Genomic DNA, 19,512 nt, shown 5'->3' on the forward strand with positions numbered 1-19,512 from the left:
TTCGGTACTGTCCCCGTCCCGAGGCCGGATCCATACATCACACCATTCGAGAAGCTCACGTTTTCCCAGCTTTTCTCACACTGAATCACTTCCTTTGTTTAGAGGAGGGGGTAGGGGAGGAGACGGAGGGCGACGAGGGAGGGGCCCGCGAGTGCCGCCGCCGCCCCCGCCCCCTCCCCCTCCCGGTGTGCGGAGCCCGATTGTCACTCAGCTCCCGCGCCGGGGGCGACGAAGGCGCCGGCGCCAGAGTGGAGTCTCGGCTGGCTACCACCCCCTGGACCTAACTGGGTAGCCCTGGGTTCCCCTGGCATCCTCTGAGGGAGCGACTGCCCAAGGTTTCGAGGTCTAGGGATACTTGGCTAGACTGTTCAGGTGGCCAGGAGCTCTGCCAGCTTTGGTGTGACCTTGGGTAAGTCTGTGGCTCAGTTCGTGCACCACGAATGTGCAGGAAAGGGGTGGATGAAACGACTGGGATCCCCCCCTTGGGGCAGTCAATGGGCAAGGATTCTGGGCAGAGCTGAAGCGGGACCAGGCTACTGTTAAGATTCGGGCACCGGCGGCGTCCCAGGTGGGTGGGCACAGGGTAGGCGTGCGCGCACGCGGGGAATGGGAGCCCGTGGACCCGCCAGGTCCTGGGCTTAGTCCCTCAGAATCACGCCTGCCATCCAGTCCCAGGTATGAAACAGGGGCACTACCTCTTTAAACGCGTCCGGGGCTGAGCCTCTGCCACACCATGTGATTGCTTGAAAGGCCGGGCTGGGAGCGCAGCGGCGGGAGCCTGGAGAACGATGAGCCGATGCGCGCGCGGTGCCCAGAGCCCAGCCCTGCCCGGCGCGGCTCCGGAAAGCCGCCCAGGGAACTTAGGGCAACGCCTTCGGGACCCCCTACTGGTTGGTAGGCAGGATGGTGAGCTCCTTGCCTCTGGGTCAGCGGACACCTGTGGGCAGCGTGGATGCACAGGGGATCCTTGTGGAGTAAGTGTACTGGGAGCCACCTCACACCTGATACAAAAGCCAGTGGTGGAGTGAGTGCTGCTATTTTAAGTTGCTGAATGGAACCTCTAAGGACAAGGGGAGGGGACAGAGATTAAGCAGATAGTGAGCCTGAGTGCTGCCAGGGGCTGGCCAGGCACTGCATCCGTTTACTGGGGCACATCTTCGCAGGGCTGCCTATGTTCCCCTCCTTCCCAGGCTGGCATCCCCACCGCAGGCTTCCTGACCACAGGTGCTGGCCTCGTGCCCCAGGGCGCCTGTCTGCTGATGTGCCCAGCTCCTGCCCACCATGCCGCCCTACATCTCGGCCTTCCAGGCTGCCTACATTGGCATCGAGGTGCTCATTGCCTTGGTCTCTGTGCCCGGAAATGTACTGGTGATTTGGGCTGTGAAGGTGAACCAGGCACTTCGCGATGCCACCTTCTGCTTCATCGTGTCACTGGCGGTAGCTGATGTGGCCGTTGGCGCCCTGGTCATCCCACTGGCCATCCTTATCAACATTGGGCCACAGACCTACTTCCACACCTGCCTCATGGTGGCCTGCCCTGTCCTCATCCTCACCCAGAGCTCCATTCTGGCTCTGCTCGCCATTGCTGTGGATCGATACCTCCGAGTCAAGATCCCTCTCCGGTGAGTGCACAGCAGCCCAAGGTACTCGGTGAAACCCGATGTTGGGTGGCTTGGGGGATGAGCTAGAGAAGACGGAAGTGCATAAGCCCCCAAGTCAGTCAGGTATTCTCTGGCCATTTGGATCCCAGCCCACACCTCCTTCCTGGGCTCTGTGTGGGGATGCTCAGCAGAGCTGCGGCTGGAGAAGCAGGAGGGGGCTGGGTGTCCAGAGAATTACCATTGCCCATGACCTCAGTGCTTAAGCCTCTGCAACCAGAGGGTCTGGGGGAACAGGTGAAGTAGGGTCTGGAGTGGGGTTGGAACATCTGGAGGAACTAGTGAGACAAGGGACAGTCAGTGTAGGCTTGGGAATGATCCCGGTTCCACCAGTCTGGGAAAGGAGGAGAGAACTCCAGGAGAGAGATGAGGACATGTTGAGGGTGACACACCAGGACCAAGGGTGCTGCTGCTTCTTGGACCAGACCAAGCTGACTTCCGGAAGGCACTGTTTAGCTCACTTGTTCAGCAAATGTTTTTGTACCAGCCAGCTCCACCCTCCGGACTGTCCTGCTGAGCCCAGAGGGCTAGTTGCCTCTGCCTGGCTCCCCCTGAGGGAATCTTTTTGCAGGCAGAGAGAAGGCTGGTGGCTGACCTTCCTGTTCCGGCTGTTGCTTTTGCTGTTTCTAGGCAGCTCGGGGTGGGAAGCTTAATGGTGGCAGCCCTCGTCGCGGGGGGTCCATCTCCCTTGAGGATCCCTGCCCAGGCCTACCAAGCCATAATCTTGGCACCAGACAGCGCCTGGGTCACCAAAGGCCAGCAAGTGCTGGGCACACTGCCAGGAGCTAGCTCTGCTGGGACACTCTTTTGAGTGCTTTTCCCCCTCTTTGAATTCTTGTCATCAGTAGGTTTTCTGAGGGTGAGTTTTAGCCATCTTTAGCACCTGCCATTCTGTGCAGCTTCCTAGCTCCCCTGTCAGGGACATGAGGCCTCTGGTCTCACTTGGCAGTGTGCCTGAGCAGGCCTGGGCACTCAGAGTCCTCCCTTTGGTCACACTGAAGCCCGTTTAACTTTTCCCAGCCTCTTTTCATGTCACACGCTCCCTGTGTCCAGTGAAGGAGGCGGGGCAAGGGCTGGAAGAGAGGAAGTAAGCTCACGGGATCTCTCAGAGCCAGGTGTGGAGAGCGTGATCCGTGTCCTCCCTCTGAGTCCTGTGCCTGGAACCCTGCTGCTAGCCTCTCCCTGTCACCCCCAACCTACCTCCCTCGCAGCCACCAGGGTTTCCCAAGAAAGGTGGGGTACCGGCTGCTGCTATGCAGGGAGAAGGAATTACAGCCCAGAAGCCACATAAGCTCTGTTCCCAGGCCCTTTCACACTGCCATTAGACCCAGGTTGCTGGCTTGTACCAGTCAAGCTGGTCTCAGTCCATTAGATGGGCTGGGCCTCAGTGCTCGACCATTACAACGGCGTGGACACATTAGGAATGCACACAGATGGGCAGACAGAGGAAGGCCGCTCACTTAAGAAAGTCTGCCTGCTGAGTGAGTGCCAAGGCAAGTTAAAGGCCCTGTCCTGATGCCACAGAGGTCACCGGCTTCAGAATGTGCCTTCCTTGCCCTGTGGGCCTGGGGCATCGAGGTGGCCATGCTGGTGGGAACTGCAGGCTTATTCCTCCCAGAGGCAGCTGCTGTTGCTTTGAGGGGCTGGTGGTGGGGTCAACTCTCTAAGAGTTGAGGGTGAGACACAAGTTGAATTTAGTGCAGGCCTGGGCACGAGTGCTTTTACGAATGTCTAGCTGTGTCACCCTGGGAGAGTTGCCTATTTAACCTCTTGAAACTTTAATTTCTTCATCTATAAAAGGGGGCAGACATAGCAATGTGGCTGCTTGGGGTTCCTGGAAAAATATATAGCAATTAGTATCATTGCTGACATTTATTGTGTGCAGGCTGTAACTGGGAAGTTAGCGTCGTTATCAATAAATGGCTTGAGTTGAAGCTGGACAGGCTCGATGTTTTCCCAACCCAAACACCTGTGCTCTTAAAGGACAGCCACACAACACAGTCTGAGAAGGCGTAAAGAACTGTTAAGTTATACATGTACATGATTTCCCTCCCTTGGTGGACTGCCAGTTCCTCAAAGGCAAAAACCCAGGCAGCGGCCACATCCTGTCTGTCTCTGTGAATTACCCAGAATGCCCAGCAGCAACATGCAGTCCTTGGTACTCTGGGTTTCCAGGTCACATGGGTGAATCTCAAGCAGGCCTTTTGGGAGTGCCTCTGTCTTCTCCCTGCAGACTAGATCTAGATGGAGATTCAACTTCAGGGCTCTGCCCACAGCTGTTCCCATGTGTTCAGCAGTGTCCCTGGGAGTGCTTCCCCCCAACCCCAGTGAAAAAGAGCTTTCTCCCAAGTTAAAGTCTAGCTTTCAAACAAGGTTCCTTAGCCAACATGCTGATCACCTGAGCCAGGCCCGTCACCACTCAGATACCCTGCAGGAGGTACAGAATGCCTTGTATCCTTCTGGGCAGCTAGTGTCTGTGGGATGCCAGGCTTCTGAGCCCTCAGGCACCTGACTCACTGCCCTGATGTGCTAGGCAAAGGTTGCTGTGGCCCTGGGCCCTGAGAATAATGACACTAAGTATTGGTGAGGTGCACCTGGGCATCAGGATATAGGAGTCAAGTACACCTTCACAGAGCGTGGATTAGCTTGGCCAGTCAACCACAGGTTTTATTTCCTTCCACTTTGCAGAAAGCCGTGAGTAAAGAGATTCACCTCATATGGTGTGACCCAGTTACGTTATTTTTGAAGTTGAACTAGTTGATTGTCAATAGTGTATGGCCCTTTATATGTTGCGCACCCCCACCCATGCTGGGGAATTGAAAAGCGATTCTTTCTCCCGCCTACTGTCAGGGACTCTTCCCCATTCCTCTCCCTACCTCCTCGCCTGGGGCTGTCATAATTTGGTGTCTGTTCCAGAATGCTCCCTGATTCTCGGGGAAGGTTGTCGTTGGCTAGATGGGTTGCAGTGAATGGTGACAGGGGTTTGTGGGTTAGACCTGAGTGTGAACCTTGCTGCCTTACCAGATAACTGTGCCACCTTGGAAGCTCTTCCACGATCCCGACCATTTCTCTCCTTAACCGTGGTTGGATTCAAGGTCGAGGAGGTTCCTTTTGGCTCTCACCCTCTGTGGTTCTTCCTCCTCCTGGTCCCTGCCAATGCTGTCTTGGGAACCCCAGGCAGGTTTCGTGTTGTTTTTTTCCCACTCCTAGTGATTGATCATGTGGTAGCCATGTTTCGTTCTGTGTCTATTTTATCCTATTGATCCTTTGTAGCCTCTCGGTAGTGGAGGTTACTGAGGGCCTTGTTCTACAGTTCTTCAGATCATCTGAGGTCAGAGGCCTGAAAGATTCAATAGTTTTCCTAAATGAACCACTTGTCGGGATCCAGGACCACTAACAGATGCTTCTAACCCGTAAGCCCAGTGCACAAGCTTGGACCTAAGCAGCTATCTTGTAGGATGTAGTTCCTCAAAGCTCTCGCCAGGTGCTTTGTCCCCTCTTACTTCTGTCAGTGAGTGTTTGTGCACTGGCTTGGCTCACACTCAGCACCTCCCCCTTCCCTTCAGCGTAGTGGGCAGCTGAGTCCCTGAAAGGCCTGTCCACAGCTGGAGGCTTGTCTGAGAGGCTAGGTTTACTGGGTTGAGCTTGGAGAGGAAAAGAAATCTGCTAGATTAAGATGTGTTTGCTTCCGGCTACTGAGTTAGCAGTCCCTGATCTGGTCTGGGCCCTGTTTATTTATTTATTTGACAATTAAGATGGTTCATGTACTACCAACACCCCAGCAGTCATCTGTGACCTCTGCGTCCCCAGAACAGTTCCTTTGGGTCTCCATCTGCTTCTACAAGAAGCAAGGTGTCTCCAGCTGCTCTGTCGAAGGATGCATTCGTCATAGGACAGAGCGCATGAGGCAAGAAAAGAAGGCAAAGGAAGCCGTGGAGAGGAAACCAAGGGACAGGGAGGCCTGGAGGTCAGGATCATAGGGCTGGGAACTCTGGGCTCTTCCCAAATCAGACTCTTCTTGTGCGGAAGAGAAAGCAAAGCTGCAGTGGACTGGGTCAGTGGATGTGGCAGGCTGTGGCAGGGAGGTGGCTTTGTGTCTGTGCTGGGGCAGCTTACAGGTGCTTTTGCTGCATGCAGTGGAACCAAGAGGCATGGCTTACCTTGCAGGGGTGTCTGGGTTCATTGGAAGGGTGAAGGCACCCCCTTTCCCTGCACTGGGATGGCTTCCAAAAAGCCTGGGTGTGCCCGATGGGCTACTTGTACTAAGTTGCCTCATGGAGGAGCCCATTCACCCAGGGGTCCCGGAATGGAACCTTAGGGGCTGCCCCCTATTATTTGACAGCATCAGAACTCCATGCTGACTGCAAGGAATGTGGAGAATAAAGACAGACGAATTCCCCAGTACTTCTCCCACCTACAGAGGACGACTGTTAACATTTCGGTGTTCCAGAAAAATTTTCCACACACACGTGTGTATATTTAGCTACATTATTTTTGCAAATGGCATATAGATATCTATATATGGTTTAAAGTCCTATTTTTTTTCACTTAACATTACATTACAAACATTTCTACATGTCAACTAAATTTATTTTCTGAGGGCTTCCATGACAGCATAAGACTGCATTATTATTCATCTTCTACGTTTCAGCGAAAATAGCCTACCCTCGGGGAATCCACCTCCCGCTCCTGCCAGCCAGGTTCGCTTTGTCTGTTAGGTGCTCAGAGTGGATGCGTGGCCCCTTCCATGTTACTTTAGGCCCAGGGAGTTTTCTCTCTAAAACTTCTGTCTGGGGTCTGGGTAAGCCCCAAGAGTCAGGGTTTATGAACTCAGGTGTCTTCCACATCTGCCATGCTGTAACTTCTTTGTCACAAATTAACATTTGCCACATTTGTCACAAATTAACATTTGTGTAGCACATTTTAAAATATCTTAAATAGGTGGCTACTTTGAGAACTATTACTATTATTGTCGTTATTGTTATTGTTATTATTATTACTATTACTACTACAAAAACCACTCCAGGGGTACTTGCCCCTAAGCCTGATGGCCGAAATTCAATCCCTGGGGTATACATAGTGAAAGGAAAGACTGAACTTCTAAAAGTTGGCTTATACTCTGACCTCCACACAGGTACCTGGAGTACCCCAACACACACACACACACACACACACACACACACACACACACACACACACACACACGGTGGGGGAGAAAATGAATGAATAGCAAATGTAAAGAAAGGAAAATATCAAACAAACAAAAATCAAAACACTTCACTGATTCATGGTTTCAAGGGTCAGAGCCAAGGTCTAGAACCCTGGATTGAACCTCCAAGCAATAGCTTGCCTCTGCCTGCAAGCGTTCTCTTATGAGGCTAAACATTTCCCAATTCCTTCATCCTCCGTCCACTTTCGAGTTTCACCCACTCTGTGACTTCCCAGGAGGCATCTGGTATTTCTCATCCCATTTGCTCTTCCGAGCTAGTGGGGCAGGACCTTACGGGGCTTTAGGATCCATTCCCGATTTCCTGAGCCTTGGCCATTTTGTTTCTTTGTCTTTTACTGAGGAGCACAGTCTCCAGAATGAAGGGCTTGGGGGCTGCTATTTCTTGGTTGGCCTGGTTAGACAGGAGGGCATAGACACAAGGGACGAGCAGAGGAAAAAAAGCTGCTACTCAGGGCTCCTTGGGCGGGGAACCGCTCCTTTACTAGAGCCCAGAAGAGGTTGCCAGTTGTTACCAAGCAAAGGTGGTGGGGATGGGGAGAGGAAGAGGCGGCAGGGGTGTGGTCTTTTCACCTGTCTCACCTTGGAAACACTGGCTTGAAGGTGGACAAGATTAGATGAGTAGAGAAGAACTCCCGTGACCCCAGAGAATAGGTTGGGGTCACTTCTCTTACCTGGCAGGGTCACAGGGGTGTGGCGTTGGGCGGCAGTGCCAGGCACCTCGCTGTGCTTAAGGCACTGAGAGATGTTCAGCCTGGTCCACTCTGCCCGGGAATTGTCAGCCACTGTTGTGATCATGGCTTTCCATAGACCAAGCTTACCATGGAGAGTTTCCCAGCCTCCCATGTTGGAAGTAGGGATGGCAGGAGACTGAAGCCCAGCAAGGGTCAGTGTTTGAGCTGGAAGCTGGCTCCTCCTGCACACGGCCTCTCTTCAGCCCAGGCCTGTGGGAAGATACCCTTTGGAACTGTCTTCCTGTTGCTTGCTCTCAGAACTTGTCTAACTTTGGAGAAAGAAGGATGGCTGATCATTCTCACTTGTTTCTATCCAGGACCCTAAGTAGAGAGGCCTGGTCCAGTGGCTCTCAACCTTCCTGATGCTGCCACCCCTTATTACAATTCTTCATGTTTGGGTGACCCTCAGCCATAAAATTATTTTTGTTGCTACTTCATAACTAATTTTCTACTGTTATGAATCATTATGTAAATATCTGATATTTCTGATGGCCTTAGGTGACCCCATATGATTTAACCCCCAAAGGGATCAATACCCATAGGTTGAGAACTACTGATCTAGTCGCTCATTCATTTCTTCAATCATTCATTCAACAAACACTCATTGGAGCCACACGTATACCAGGTGCTGCTATGGATGCTCAGGACACAGTCATTAATAAAACAGGTCCTTGCAGAGCTGGTTTTCTTAGAGACTGGAGGACAGGTGTCTAAGCATAAACACAAGGCTTAAATCATGTAGAATGTCAAAAGGTAAAAAGTGCTATAGGAACAACCAGGATGAGTATGGTTGGGGATGCTAGGCTGGGGCTGGGGGGGGAAGACAAGATGGCTTTCTTGAGAAGGTATCTTTGAGCAAGGCTCTAGAGATGAGGGGACTGAGTGCCACAGGAAGTCACACCATGCCAGGGAAGAAACCAGAACAAAGGCCCAGTGAGTAGGAATGCACTCTGGGTGGTTAGACACCACAGGGAGGCCTGTGTACCGAGATGTGGTGACAAGAGGCAGAGAGGGAGTACCCTCACCCAGGGCTTGCCCCACCTCTGGAAGACTTTTATTCTGAAGGAGATTGCAGTCACTTTACGACTAGGAGCAAAGAAGGGACATCATCTGGTCCCCAAGGCTCCAGTGCTGAACGCGTGCTTCAGGGACAGGGTGCAGACTACAGACTGGTCAGGAGCTATCACAGTGGCTCGCGTGAGAGGGAGGAAAGAGGTTTGATTCTGTACAGTAGCAGAGGAAGTGAGGGCCAAGCAGCTGACTCTGGCTGTGCATTCTTAGGTGTATTGAGGTAGGAATTTCATACAGTGAGTGTGTATGTTGCAAGTATGTCTCTCAGCTAACTGTTGTTACATGTTTGTTCATACTCGCCACTCGGACAGAAACTGAGAATATTCTCTATACCCTAGAAGGGTCTCTGCACCGCTCCCAGTCAGTACCCTCCCCCAAAATAACCACCCCTTTGACCGGTGTTCCTCAGGTCTGTTTTGCTTGCTCTTAAGCTTCTGTAAGCAGAAACAAACAGTGCTTTTGTGCTGGGCCTCTGAGGCCAAGAGTGATGGCTGTGTTTCACTTTGTTTGGGGTAAACTTGTTGGTTCCTCCCTTGCTCGGGTTAGAATTCTACTTTATCAAGAGCCAGTGGATTTGCATATGGATTTGATGACTCCTTATCTCCCTCCCTGTCCCTTTTATCACCACATCTCAATACACAGGCCTCCCTGCGATATCTAAACTCGAGTACATTCCTACCCCCAGGCCTTTGTTCTGATTGTTCCCTTCACAGTGTGTCTTCCCGATGTCTGCTTTGCTCAAAGATACCTTCTCCCATCTCCTCTCCCTTATAGCCCTTCCCCCCCAGTCCCAGCCTAGCCGCCCCAACCGTTCTCCTCCTGGCTGTTTCTAAAAGCACATTTTACCTTTTGATGCGCTACGTGATTTAAGCCTCGTGCTCGTGGGTTTAGCCGTAGATTTAACTTGAGGTGGAGTGAATACAACCAGTTTTCATCCTAAGCAACTGGAGAATGGAGTGGCACCATCCAAGACGGACAAAGCTTCCGGCAAGTCAGGTCTCCAAAGCAATAGGAATTCATTTTAAAGCAAATTGGAGATGGTGTGTCTGGGCATGCATTTGGACAGTTATGGGAAGAAGAATATCAATATGGAGCCCCAAGGAGAGCCTAGATAGAAGAAGTAAACACAGACCCCAAAGTGTGTGTGCATGTGGAGGGGGGAGGTCCTGGAAGCCAGATGTAGAAAGTATATCAAAGAGAAGCACGCAATCAGTTATCCCAAATGCTGTAGATATGAGAAGAGGCCTGAGAATCACCACTGGATCTGAGTGGCTCAGTAATGTCGACAAGGACCAGGGTGATGTCAGTGGAGGGGGTGGATAGGCAGCCTGATTGCAGAAGGCTCCACAGAGAGAAGGAGCAGAGCGAGGACTGCTGGTAACATTACAGTCTCAGGTGTTTTGTTGCAATGGAAGCAAAGTCATGGGGGCAGCAACACTCAGAAAGTGGGAACTGGGCACTTGGCGTTGTATTGTTTCTGGAGAGAGGAGGAGGTCAGCATGTCTGCATGCTGGCTGAAATGATGAAGTCACATCCTGGTGTAGCAAGAAGGGTTGGAGCTAGGGCAGTATTGAAGAGCTGTGGGCAGGCTGCAGGGGCCATTTGAGGGCCTCCAGCGTCCCACGGACACACGCTGGTGGGAATCTTCTTATGAACTGGAAGCAAAGGAATCAGTTCAGAGTGAGGATGACAGGCGAGGCGTTAGGGAGAGTAGCAAATTCTAAACCCTCAATTTTCTAGGAAACGTGATGACTAGATTCCAGAAGTCTATCCTCTCTGGGGGCAGCAGGAAGGACTCCCTGAAGCTCGTGAGGATGAGTTTGAAGTTTTCTCAGCTTTGCGGTTATTTTAATGCCAGCCATGATCTACACAGGCACGGCCATGGAGGAGGCAGAGAGTCTGTCCTCCAGCATCTCAGAAGTCCCAGATCCAGGATAAGATAGGAATCTTATCATGGTTAGAGGCTGGCTCGTGCTCAAGAGCTCAGACGTTGTTCTACGTGCCTAATGAAGCCTCTGGGTGGTTTAAGCAGAGAAGGACCTAATTCAAATTACATTTGTAAAGGGGAAGAGGCCATGAAGAAGGACAGAATTGGAAGGCCACAGACACGATAGGGTTAGAATCAACTGGAAGACACTTAAGGAATCAAACTCACGCTTTCGTTTGTGGAGTTTGGTGCCAAACCCCTAGAAGGCGGCCGTGCTGTTCCTATGGCTGAGGAGGAAAGTGAGTCCCGAGTGTTCTGTCACATCCCCCATCTTGCCTTAGGGATAGGATCCTTACACTCCCAACTAGCTTCCTAGGTACCCACAGTGTCTTCATCTGCCCTCTTCCTACCTCTCTCACAGGAGGCCATTGGCTTCCTCAGGCTGAGACCTGAGGAAGGACAACAGGGGCATATGGCTTTGGCCTTCCCAAAGTATCCAAGATATAACAGAATAGGGGGCCCTGCCCTTTAGCAGGCTCCACTCAGAATGGGCTCAGTGGCTTCTGGGGTTCTATTTTCTGCCCCGAATGCGTCCTCATCTTGGAGGATCCTGTCCTGGGCAGGGTGTCACCAGAGACCCATTTCTCTCCTGTGTTGCTGGCATGTGTTTAGGGATGTGGTAATCATTTGCACAGTGGTTGTCACCCTAACGACTACAGTCCTCTCAAAGCTGCTGTGGGGCACTGAGTGGCCAAGAGGCAGCTAACACAGCGGAAGATGGCCAATCGGCCAGCAGAAAACCCTTCACCAGTGGCGGAGAAGGTAGCATGGTGTTGTCCTAAGACCAGCATAGGGGCTTTCTGGGTCCCAGCCACCCTGGCCTGCTGCAGCAGCCCCTCCACACAGAAACAACCTCTTTGGACCCCTAGAGCTGAGTGGGCTTTGCAGAGTGACTGGCAGGATTGGTGTGGGTCCTGCCTACCCTCAAAGACAGCTGGGTTCCCACCTCAACTTTCTGTTCTCGGGAGCAGGGGTAGGGAGCACAGCAAGGTAGGAGCTGTGAAGCCCCTTTCCTCCTTTCTCCTCCCACAGGGTTCTGATGCACACCCTCCCCTAGGCAGGCAGGGGCTGCAGATCACCAGCCATTCTTTCCAGGACTTGGGTGCAGGAGGAAAGTCCAGGACAGCTCCCCAGCCCTCCTTCACTCCCTCTCATGTGTCCCAGGCTGATCTGAAACTCACTATGTAACTAAGAATGACCTTGAGTGCTTTGATCCTCCTGTCTCTACTTCCCAACCGCAGGGATGACAAACACGGTTTCAATGACCCTTTCAGAGGCATCATCCTCCCCCTGCTTTACAGAGATGGCACCATGGCACCAAGGATAGAGCGAGGTCTCCTTGGGCAGATAGACCCGTGTGGAAAACCAACTTCAGACTCTCAGAATGGCGAAGGTGCTTAGCGTCTCTGCTCCCACCCAGTGCTTCCTTTCTAGGGCTGCTGTGATGCGTATAGATGATGTCTATTAAGGTGTGTGTGCATAGTAGGCACTCAGCAACTGGGGCTGTTACTCTTGTTAATACACTGCAAGGGTGGTCTTCTTCTTCTTCTTCTTCTTCTTCTTCTTCTTCTTCTTCTTCTTCTTCCTCCTCCTCTTCCTCTTCCTCCTCCTCCTCCTTCCTCCTCCTCCTCCTCTTCTTCCTCCTCCTCCTCCTCCTCTTCCCTTTCCCCTTCCTCTCCCTTCTTCAATATTTTGAGACAGTGTCTCATTTAATCTCATTTAAGGTTTTTATTAACTCTTAACCCTTCTGCCTTAGCTTCTCATGTGCTGGGATTATACACGTGTACCACCATATCAGGTCAGAGTTTGCTTTTCTTTCTTTCTTTTTAAAGATTTATTTATTTAATGTATATGAGTTCTCTGTCTGCATGTACACCTGCATGCCAGAAGAGTGAATCAGATCATATTATAGATGTTTGTGAGCCACCATGTGGTTGCTGGGAATTGAACTCAGGACCTCTGGAAGAACAGCCAGTGCTTTTAACCACCGAGCCATCTCTCCAGCCCCCAGAGTTTGCTTTTCATTGAGCACTTAATGTTGCCTTTGTGACCCACCCTGGGCTCTGGTGAGTGTCAGGGGCAGGATGTGGGTCATCCCCACTGTCCTGTTCATGGTGGCCAGTGCCTGGAACACATCTGGCCGGCACTTAGTAGGTGATTTAATTCTTGTCTGCAAGTGTGGGAATGAGAGAAAGCTTATTTGTAGGAGACCAGGAGTTTATTGGGGATTGAGCAGCCAAGGCAGGTGAAAGCTAGACAGACAGACAGACAGTCCATGCTCACCTGCACAGGGAAGATTTACTTAAGGAAACTGCTCCTAAGAGTTCAGAGCCAGAGAAGTCAAGTCTCCAGGCTCCCCTTGAAAATGGGAGCAGGAAGCCCCTGGTCTCTGGGCTCTCAACTCAATCCCCCTGTTTATGAAGCCAAGTGTGGTGACACCTTCGGCTTCTAGAATGTGAACAGTCCTTCCTGCACCATCCTCCCCAGAGCTTTGTCCTCCTGTGGGGAGCCAGCTTTCCAGGGAGTGGAGCAAAGGTTCCCCTGGGGGTTGGCAGCTCTGTGAATTGTGTCTGGGCCGGAAACCATTCACTGTGTTTAGGGACTCACCATGTTCAACAGGCGCTGGCAGTAACACCCTGTCTTCAGTAGAGGACACAAACAGCCACCCCACGTGATGGGCTGTGATAGAGAGCTCCCTGGGGACATCATGCTTACAGAGCAACTGTGTCAGCCCCAAGGACTGATACAGGACGGAGGGGTGTGATGTCATGAAGGCCTACACTGTCTTCAGCAGCTGTGAGAATCAGAGAACAATACTCTAAGCATCCAGATCTTTCGCTTATGGCCACTCGCTCACTCCTGGGCCCACTCTGCACCTCAGGTCCACGTTCTCCAGGGTCCAGATGAGAGCCCAGGCAGGGGATTCCACTTGACCCTTCCTTCTCCCTGTGGTGGGGACATCATTTCCTTACCACGCCATCCGGTGTTCTCTGACATCAGCAGTCCTCAAGGGCACAGACCAGTGGTCTAGTGAGGATGCTGACCAGTGCCAGCTGGCACACTGCCAGGAGGCCTGAGTGGCTTGAGTCACACCAAGCCACGCCACTCCCAGCCATGGTCTCTACCTGTGCCCCAGGCTGATTTCCTTTGCCCCTCCACCAGTAATATTTTTTATTTTACTGTTTAAAGTTTTATCACACACACACACACACACACACACACACACACACACACACACACACACGTAGACTGAGAATGGAATCTGGGTCCTTTGGCAGAGGGCCTTAATACTGAACTCTCTCTCCACCCCTTCATTTAGTACTGCTTACGATTCTTACATTGGTATAATGTTTTAGAAGTTTTCATCAGACTGGGTTACAAAAGGCCATTTCCGTGCAAGTCTATAATGTGCTTTGAACATCTCCCCTTCCCCACTGCCGTCCCACCTCCCCTCCCCCTCCCCTTAGTTCCCTGAGGGCTCCTACACACTTCGTTGCTACCTTCCTGTCATCTGTACATGCATAATTTTATGTCTATAAAATCCAAGAACCAGCGCTTGCCTAGGAAGCGCAAGGCCCTGGGATCGGTCCCCAGCTCCGAAAAAAGAACCAAAAAAAAAAAAAAAAAATCCAAGAACCACTAATGAGAGAAAACATGCGGTTTGTTTTTCTGAGGCTGACCTGATTTACATACTATAATTGTGTAATCTCCAATTGTGCCCACTTTCCTGGAAATGGTGTAGCTTCCTTCTTTATGGCTGAAAAAGAGTCATGTGTGTGCCCGTGTGTGTCGCCTCTCCTCTATCCGTCCTTCTGTTAACTCCTGTGTTGGTTCCAACACTTAGCGGCTATGAACAACAGGAGGGAAACTGTGGAAGATTACAGGCCATCACGAAAACATTAGACATTAAAACTACCTTGAGATCCCATCTCACCTCAGCCTGCATGGCACTGACGGGAGGAAAACGGCAACAAACTGGAGCCCTTACATTCTGTTCCTGGAAATAGAAACTAGTCCAGCCACTATGGAAATCAGTATGGAGGGCCCTTTGAAAACTAAAAATAGGACTAGAGAATGACCTGGCGATACCACTCCTGGTCATTTACCCAGAAGAGTCCAACCAAGTATGCGGGGACATTTGTATAACACCTCACAACAGCCAGTCACTTCTTATCCAGGCTGTGGAGCAGGAGTAAATGAAGGGGATCTGACTTGAACAAAGCCTGTAACTTATGCATATGTGTGTATGAACACCTGTAACTTATGGATGTGTGTGTATGAACATTTGACACTTACCAGATCACCTATAACACGCATATGTGTGTATGAACACCTGTAACTTATGGATGTGTGTGTATGAATACCTGACACTTACCAGATCACCTATAACACACATATGTGTGTATGAACACCTGTAACTTATGGATGTGTGTGTATGAATACCTGACACTTACCAGATCACCTATAACACGCATATGTGTGTATGAACACCTGTAACTTATGTATATGTATGTATGAACACTTGTAACTTATGCATACGTGTGTATGAACACCTGTAACTTACGCATATGTGTGTATGAACACCTGTAACTTATGGATGTGTGTGTATGAACACCTCACACCTACCAGATCACCCATAACACGCATATGTGTGTATGAACACCTGTAACTTATGGATATGTGTGTATGAACACCTCATACCTACCAGATCACCTATAACATGCAGATAGATGTGTGTATGAACACCTGTAACATGCATATGTGTGTATGAATACCTGTAACTTATGCATATGTGTGTATGAACACCTGTAATTTATGCATATGTGTGTATGAACACCTCACACTTACCTGATCACCTGTAACTTATGGATGTGTGTGCATGAACACCTGTAGTTTATGCATATGTGTGTATGAACACCTGTAACTTATGGATGTGTGTAGGAACTCCTCACACCTACCCATTCATTAATCCCCCCGTTTTTACATTTGTGGGGGATAAAGTGGGGTACTCCATGGCATACCTGTGGGAGTCAGAGGAGAATTTGGGAGATTTGGTTCTCTCCTTCTACCATGTGGATTCCAGGATTGAACTCAGGTCATCAAGCGTGACGGCCAGCATCTAGTACCCCACTGTTTTATCTCTCTGGTTCCTTCCTACCCATCTATGAACTCTGGGCATCGCTCAGAGGTCCCCTCTTTGTCTCCATGTTCCCAAGCTCCCTTTGCTCTCCCTTAACACAGGCCCTCTGCGATGCACTGGCCTAGGGGCCATTGGTGGTGTGTGAGGGGGTGGCGAGCCCGTTCGTCTGTATGCACAGTGCACCGCTTACTGCCCGCTGTTCTCTGGTTCTCTGAATACACAGCGACAAGGTGATTGTTGAGACTTAGGATCTCGGGGTCTTGGGTGGACCTTTCATGGATCGTTTCATTTAAGAGCTTGTATAGAGCATTTCATCTACATAGTATCACACACCCCCATCTTCACACACAGCAGCTGAGACTCAGCGATTCAACAAAGCCAAGGCACACAGCAGCTACTGAATGGCTGGATGGATAACTGAAAAGCCTTGAATTGCCTTGACTTCAACACTCACTGGTGGGCGATCTTGGGTAAATCACCCTTCTTTGGGTGTCAGTGCCCACGTTTACAGAATGGGCATCATTCCAACCCCTATGGCAAAGAGCCTAGGAACCAGTAGGGAGAATGGTTCTATTGTTCAGTGGTGAGCTGGGTCTGGTGTGTAGGGGGGTGGGTGGCATTTCGATTCCCCTGGCTGATCCATGGCCTTCTTGGCTTGATGGTCCAGTACTGAGGGATTAGAAAAGGCAGATGCCTGGCTGCAGGACTGGGGACATCTGAGTGGAGCAGGGATCTGCAGGACAAAAGAAGCTGGACTTGAGGGGAGGGGTGGCCGGGAAGTGCTTGGCAGAGGAGCTGCTGCTGGAAAAAAGCCCTGCCCCTTAGGGTGCTGTGCCTTGCTGTCTGCTACCTGCTGGGACAGCTCCAGGCTCTGGCTCCTTCTCAGCGGGGCAATCCCACCAACTCCACTGACTAAAACCAAACTGCGGGAGACAGAAGCTCACTTGGGTGGGAGGCCCACAGAGGTTGCATGAGCAAGCTGGCACTGAACCTTACACCCGAAGGACCTTATAGCTCTAGGCCTCTGTACAGGGTGTGAGTGTGAGTCCACACACTCAGGGAGTGTATTACACGCTGTTTCAGTGTGCCTGGGGTCTGACCCCGGTCCACAGTCATAAGGCAAAGCAATGGAGGATAGGGATGCCCCGTGAACTGGGCAGAGACTAGGAAAAGGTGATTTCCCCAATATGCTTGGCATAGAGAGAGCCATGGGTCTGGATACCAGGAGGCATGAACTCTGGGCCTAGGCTGCCATCTGCCCACGTCGACCTCGCTCCTTCAGATGTACAACTTCTGCACTTGCTGAGCCTGAGTCCTGCCTGATTCTTCAGGGCTGTTGCTGCAAGAAACAGTGCCTTGGGGTACAGGGCCAGATAGAGGGAATGATACTCAGAGTATATCTGAGACCATCCTACTTCCTGCTATTTGGTGGCAGAGAGGAGGCCATATGGATGGTGTGTGTGTGTGTGTGTGTGTGTGTGTGTGTGTGTGTGTGCGTGCATGTGCGCGTGTGTATGTGATGGTTGGAGTAGACAGTATGGCTGGAGGAGTTCCTTCACAAGCACACCAACCCCTGAAATACACACACTGATCTTGGGGAAGTGACTGTGGCAGAGGCAGGGGGCACAGCAAGTGTACGGCCACTGTTCTGATAACAGTGCCAGGGCCACTCGCTCCTGAAGCACCAGCAGGCACCCACCTCCCTCTAAGCAACTCTTTCCATCGAGCAGATTGCTGCTTGAGCCACTGAGGAGCCCTGGGTCTGCCTGGCACAGGAGGGAAGACTCAGAGTCTAGTAGGGGGAGGGGCAGCTATGAGTTGATTATCTTCTTAATGTCGGGGTTCGGCTCTGTGGTTTGCTAGCACATTCGATTCCACTCAGTCCTTCAAAGCCAATATTGTCACTCCTTTGCAAATAGAGAAACAGAGAACCGGGGGTTTAAGGGGAACTTGAAAATCTTGCGAGTAGCGAACCTGAGATTTGGTCATATTTGTGGCAGGCCACTATCCTCAGGGGTTTGCAGACTCTGGAAACCATAGCCCCATCCTTGAGGGCTTCTAGGCTGAGAAGGAGTTAGAATACAGATCTGGCAGACAGTAAGAGGAACCAGCCTGGCAGGAAAGGCTGACATTTCTGAGATGGAGACTGGCTGCTGATGGGCATGGGTGTGCACAGGCATGGCCTAACCAACTGCCTGGTTTCCTCAGGCTCTGGGTGCTCTTTCTCCAGTCCCAGAGCCTGAATGGGCTCATTTGCATGGCTACTTCAGTCACAAGTGCAGGGATGCTAAATCAGGAGGTGTTGCTGGCGCTATGCAGCTGAAGTAGTCCCATGAGGTACCTGGGGGTGGGGTAAGGTGGGAGAGGCAGTCCAGCAGACTCTACCTGGCTCCTAAGCTTGGGTGCTGTGAGGACCCGGGGGTACCCTCTTTCTATCAGTCCCTGGGGAGAAACAGGGCTCAGTCTCAGCTCAGGTAAGAAGCAGCTAAGCCTTAGCCTTGGGCTTTTCCCATCTTCCTAAGTCTCAGCTATGTCTGTAAGATTGTAGCACTTCTGTAACCCTAGATACATAGGAGAGCCAAGCAGGTGGGTGGCAAACTCAAGGCCTGCCTGGGCTACCGAGTTAAGTTCAAAGCCAGCTTGGATGACCTAGTGAGATTCTGTCCCCGCCCCCCCACTCCCCTCCCCCTAAGTTAAAGGTACAGCTTAGTGGTAGGGTCCTTGCTTAGTACGTGAAGCCCCAAATTTAGTCTCTAGTGGGGAAAAAGACAGATAGTAACAGAACCGTTCTGCCGGTCTTGCAAGCTGACGTTGGCATCCGTGCACTGTGGTACTGAGGTAGCTCTTTCTCCTCTCTTCTGCCGCCCTGGTTCCCAGTCCTTTCCTCCCCCATGTGCAGCCATATCTTTCTATGGGAGAACCAGCCCCACAGTGGTTTGTTTTGTTTTAAACAGAGCCTCATGTAGCCAAGTTGACTTCATGTTGTATAGCAGAGGACGACCTTGAACTCCTCCTGATCCTTCCTTCCCAGTGTTGGGAGTGTAGGCGTGCACCAGCACACCTGGCTCCTCACATTCTGCGATGAGTACCTACTTCCTGTGTGATCCACAGCACTGCCTTTCTTTTTCTGAGCTTCCTCCCTCACCTCCTTCCCAGACCGGGGTTGGGAGAGCTACTTCTGCGTCAGATATTGGGCTGAGTGCCACTGGGCCTCGCTAAGCTAAGCCAAGCCAGGTCAGGGACCAGTGGTCTCGGCATTTCCTGGGAGCTTGGTGGAAATGCAGGACCCAGTCCCACCCCAGGCTTGCTGATTCATGATCTGATTTAGAAGGGTCCCCAGGTGACTCACGCCCATTGTCCAGTGTGGAGGAGCTCCGAAGATCTGGACACGAGAGAGTGAGAGAGCAAAGTCCTACCCTCATATTCCTCATAGGCTCCCGGGAATGTCAGCTTGTGAAACCCAAAACAGAATCCACTTGGGCAATTCTGAAAGCGGGGATTCACTGGATACAGAAGGGATTTGTACACTAAAGCGTCTGTGTACCCCCATAAGCACGTACAATTATCATTTGTTGCTAAAAATAAGTAAAATTTAGAATCATCCCAAAACAAAGTTAAAAAAAAAAACAAAAAAAACCAAAACAAAACCAAAAAAAAAAAAACCCAAACAAACAACAAAAAACAAACTTAAGCCT

General features: G+C 51.1%; 1 protein-coding gene across 4 annotated transcripts in view; it reads left to right on the top strand.

Moving 5' to 3' along the window:
- The first annotated feature begins 216 nt into the window (after positions 1-216).
- Positions 217-19,512, top strand: part of Adora1 (adenosine A1 receptor) — a 33,334-nt gene continuing 14,038 nt past the window's right edge. The window contains exons 1-2 of one of the 4 annotated variants that reach the window (XM_032915290.1): positions 217-409; positions 1,164-1,622. In XM_032915290.1, coding sequence (XP_032771181.1) covers positions 1,282-1,622 — 341 coding nt within the window. In that variant the 5' untranslated portion in view covers positions 217-409; positions 1,164-1,281. The remainder of the gene's footprint in view (positions 410-1,163; positions 1,623-19,512) is intronic. The other 3 variants (XM_032915291.1, XM_032915292.1, XM_032915293.1) reach the window with 3 other exon arrangements.

This window comes from Rattus rattus, chromosome 10 (assembly GCF_011064425.1).
Source record: "Rattus rattus isolate New Zealand chromosome 10, Rrattus_CSIRO_v1, whole genome shotgun sequence".
Lineage (NCBI taxonomy): Eukaryota > Metazoa > Chordata > Mammalia > Rodentia > Muridae > Rattus > Rattus rattus.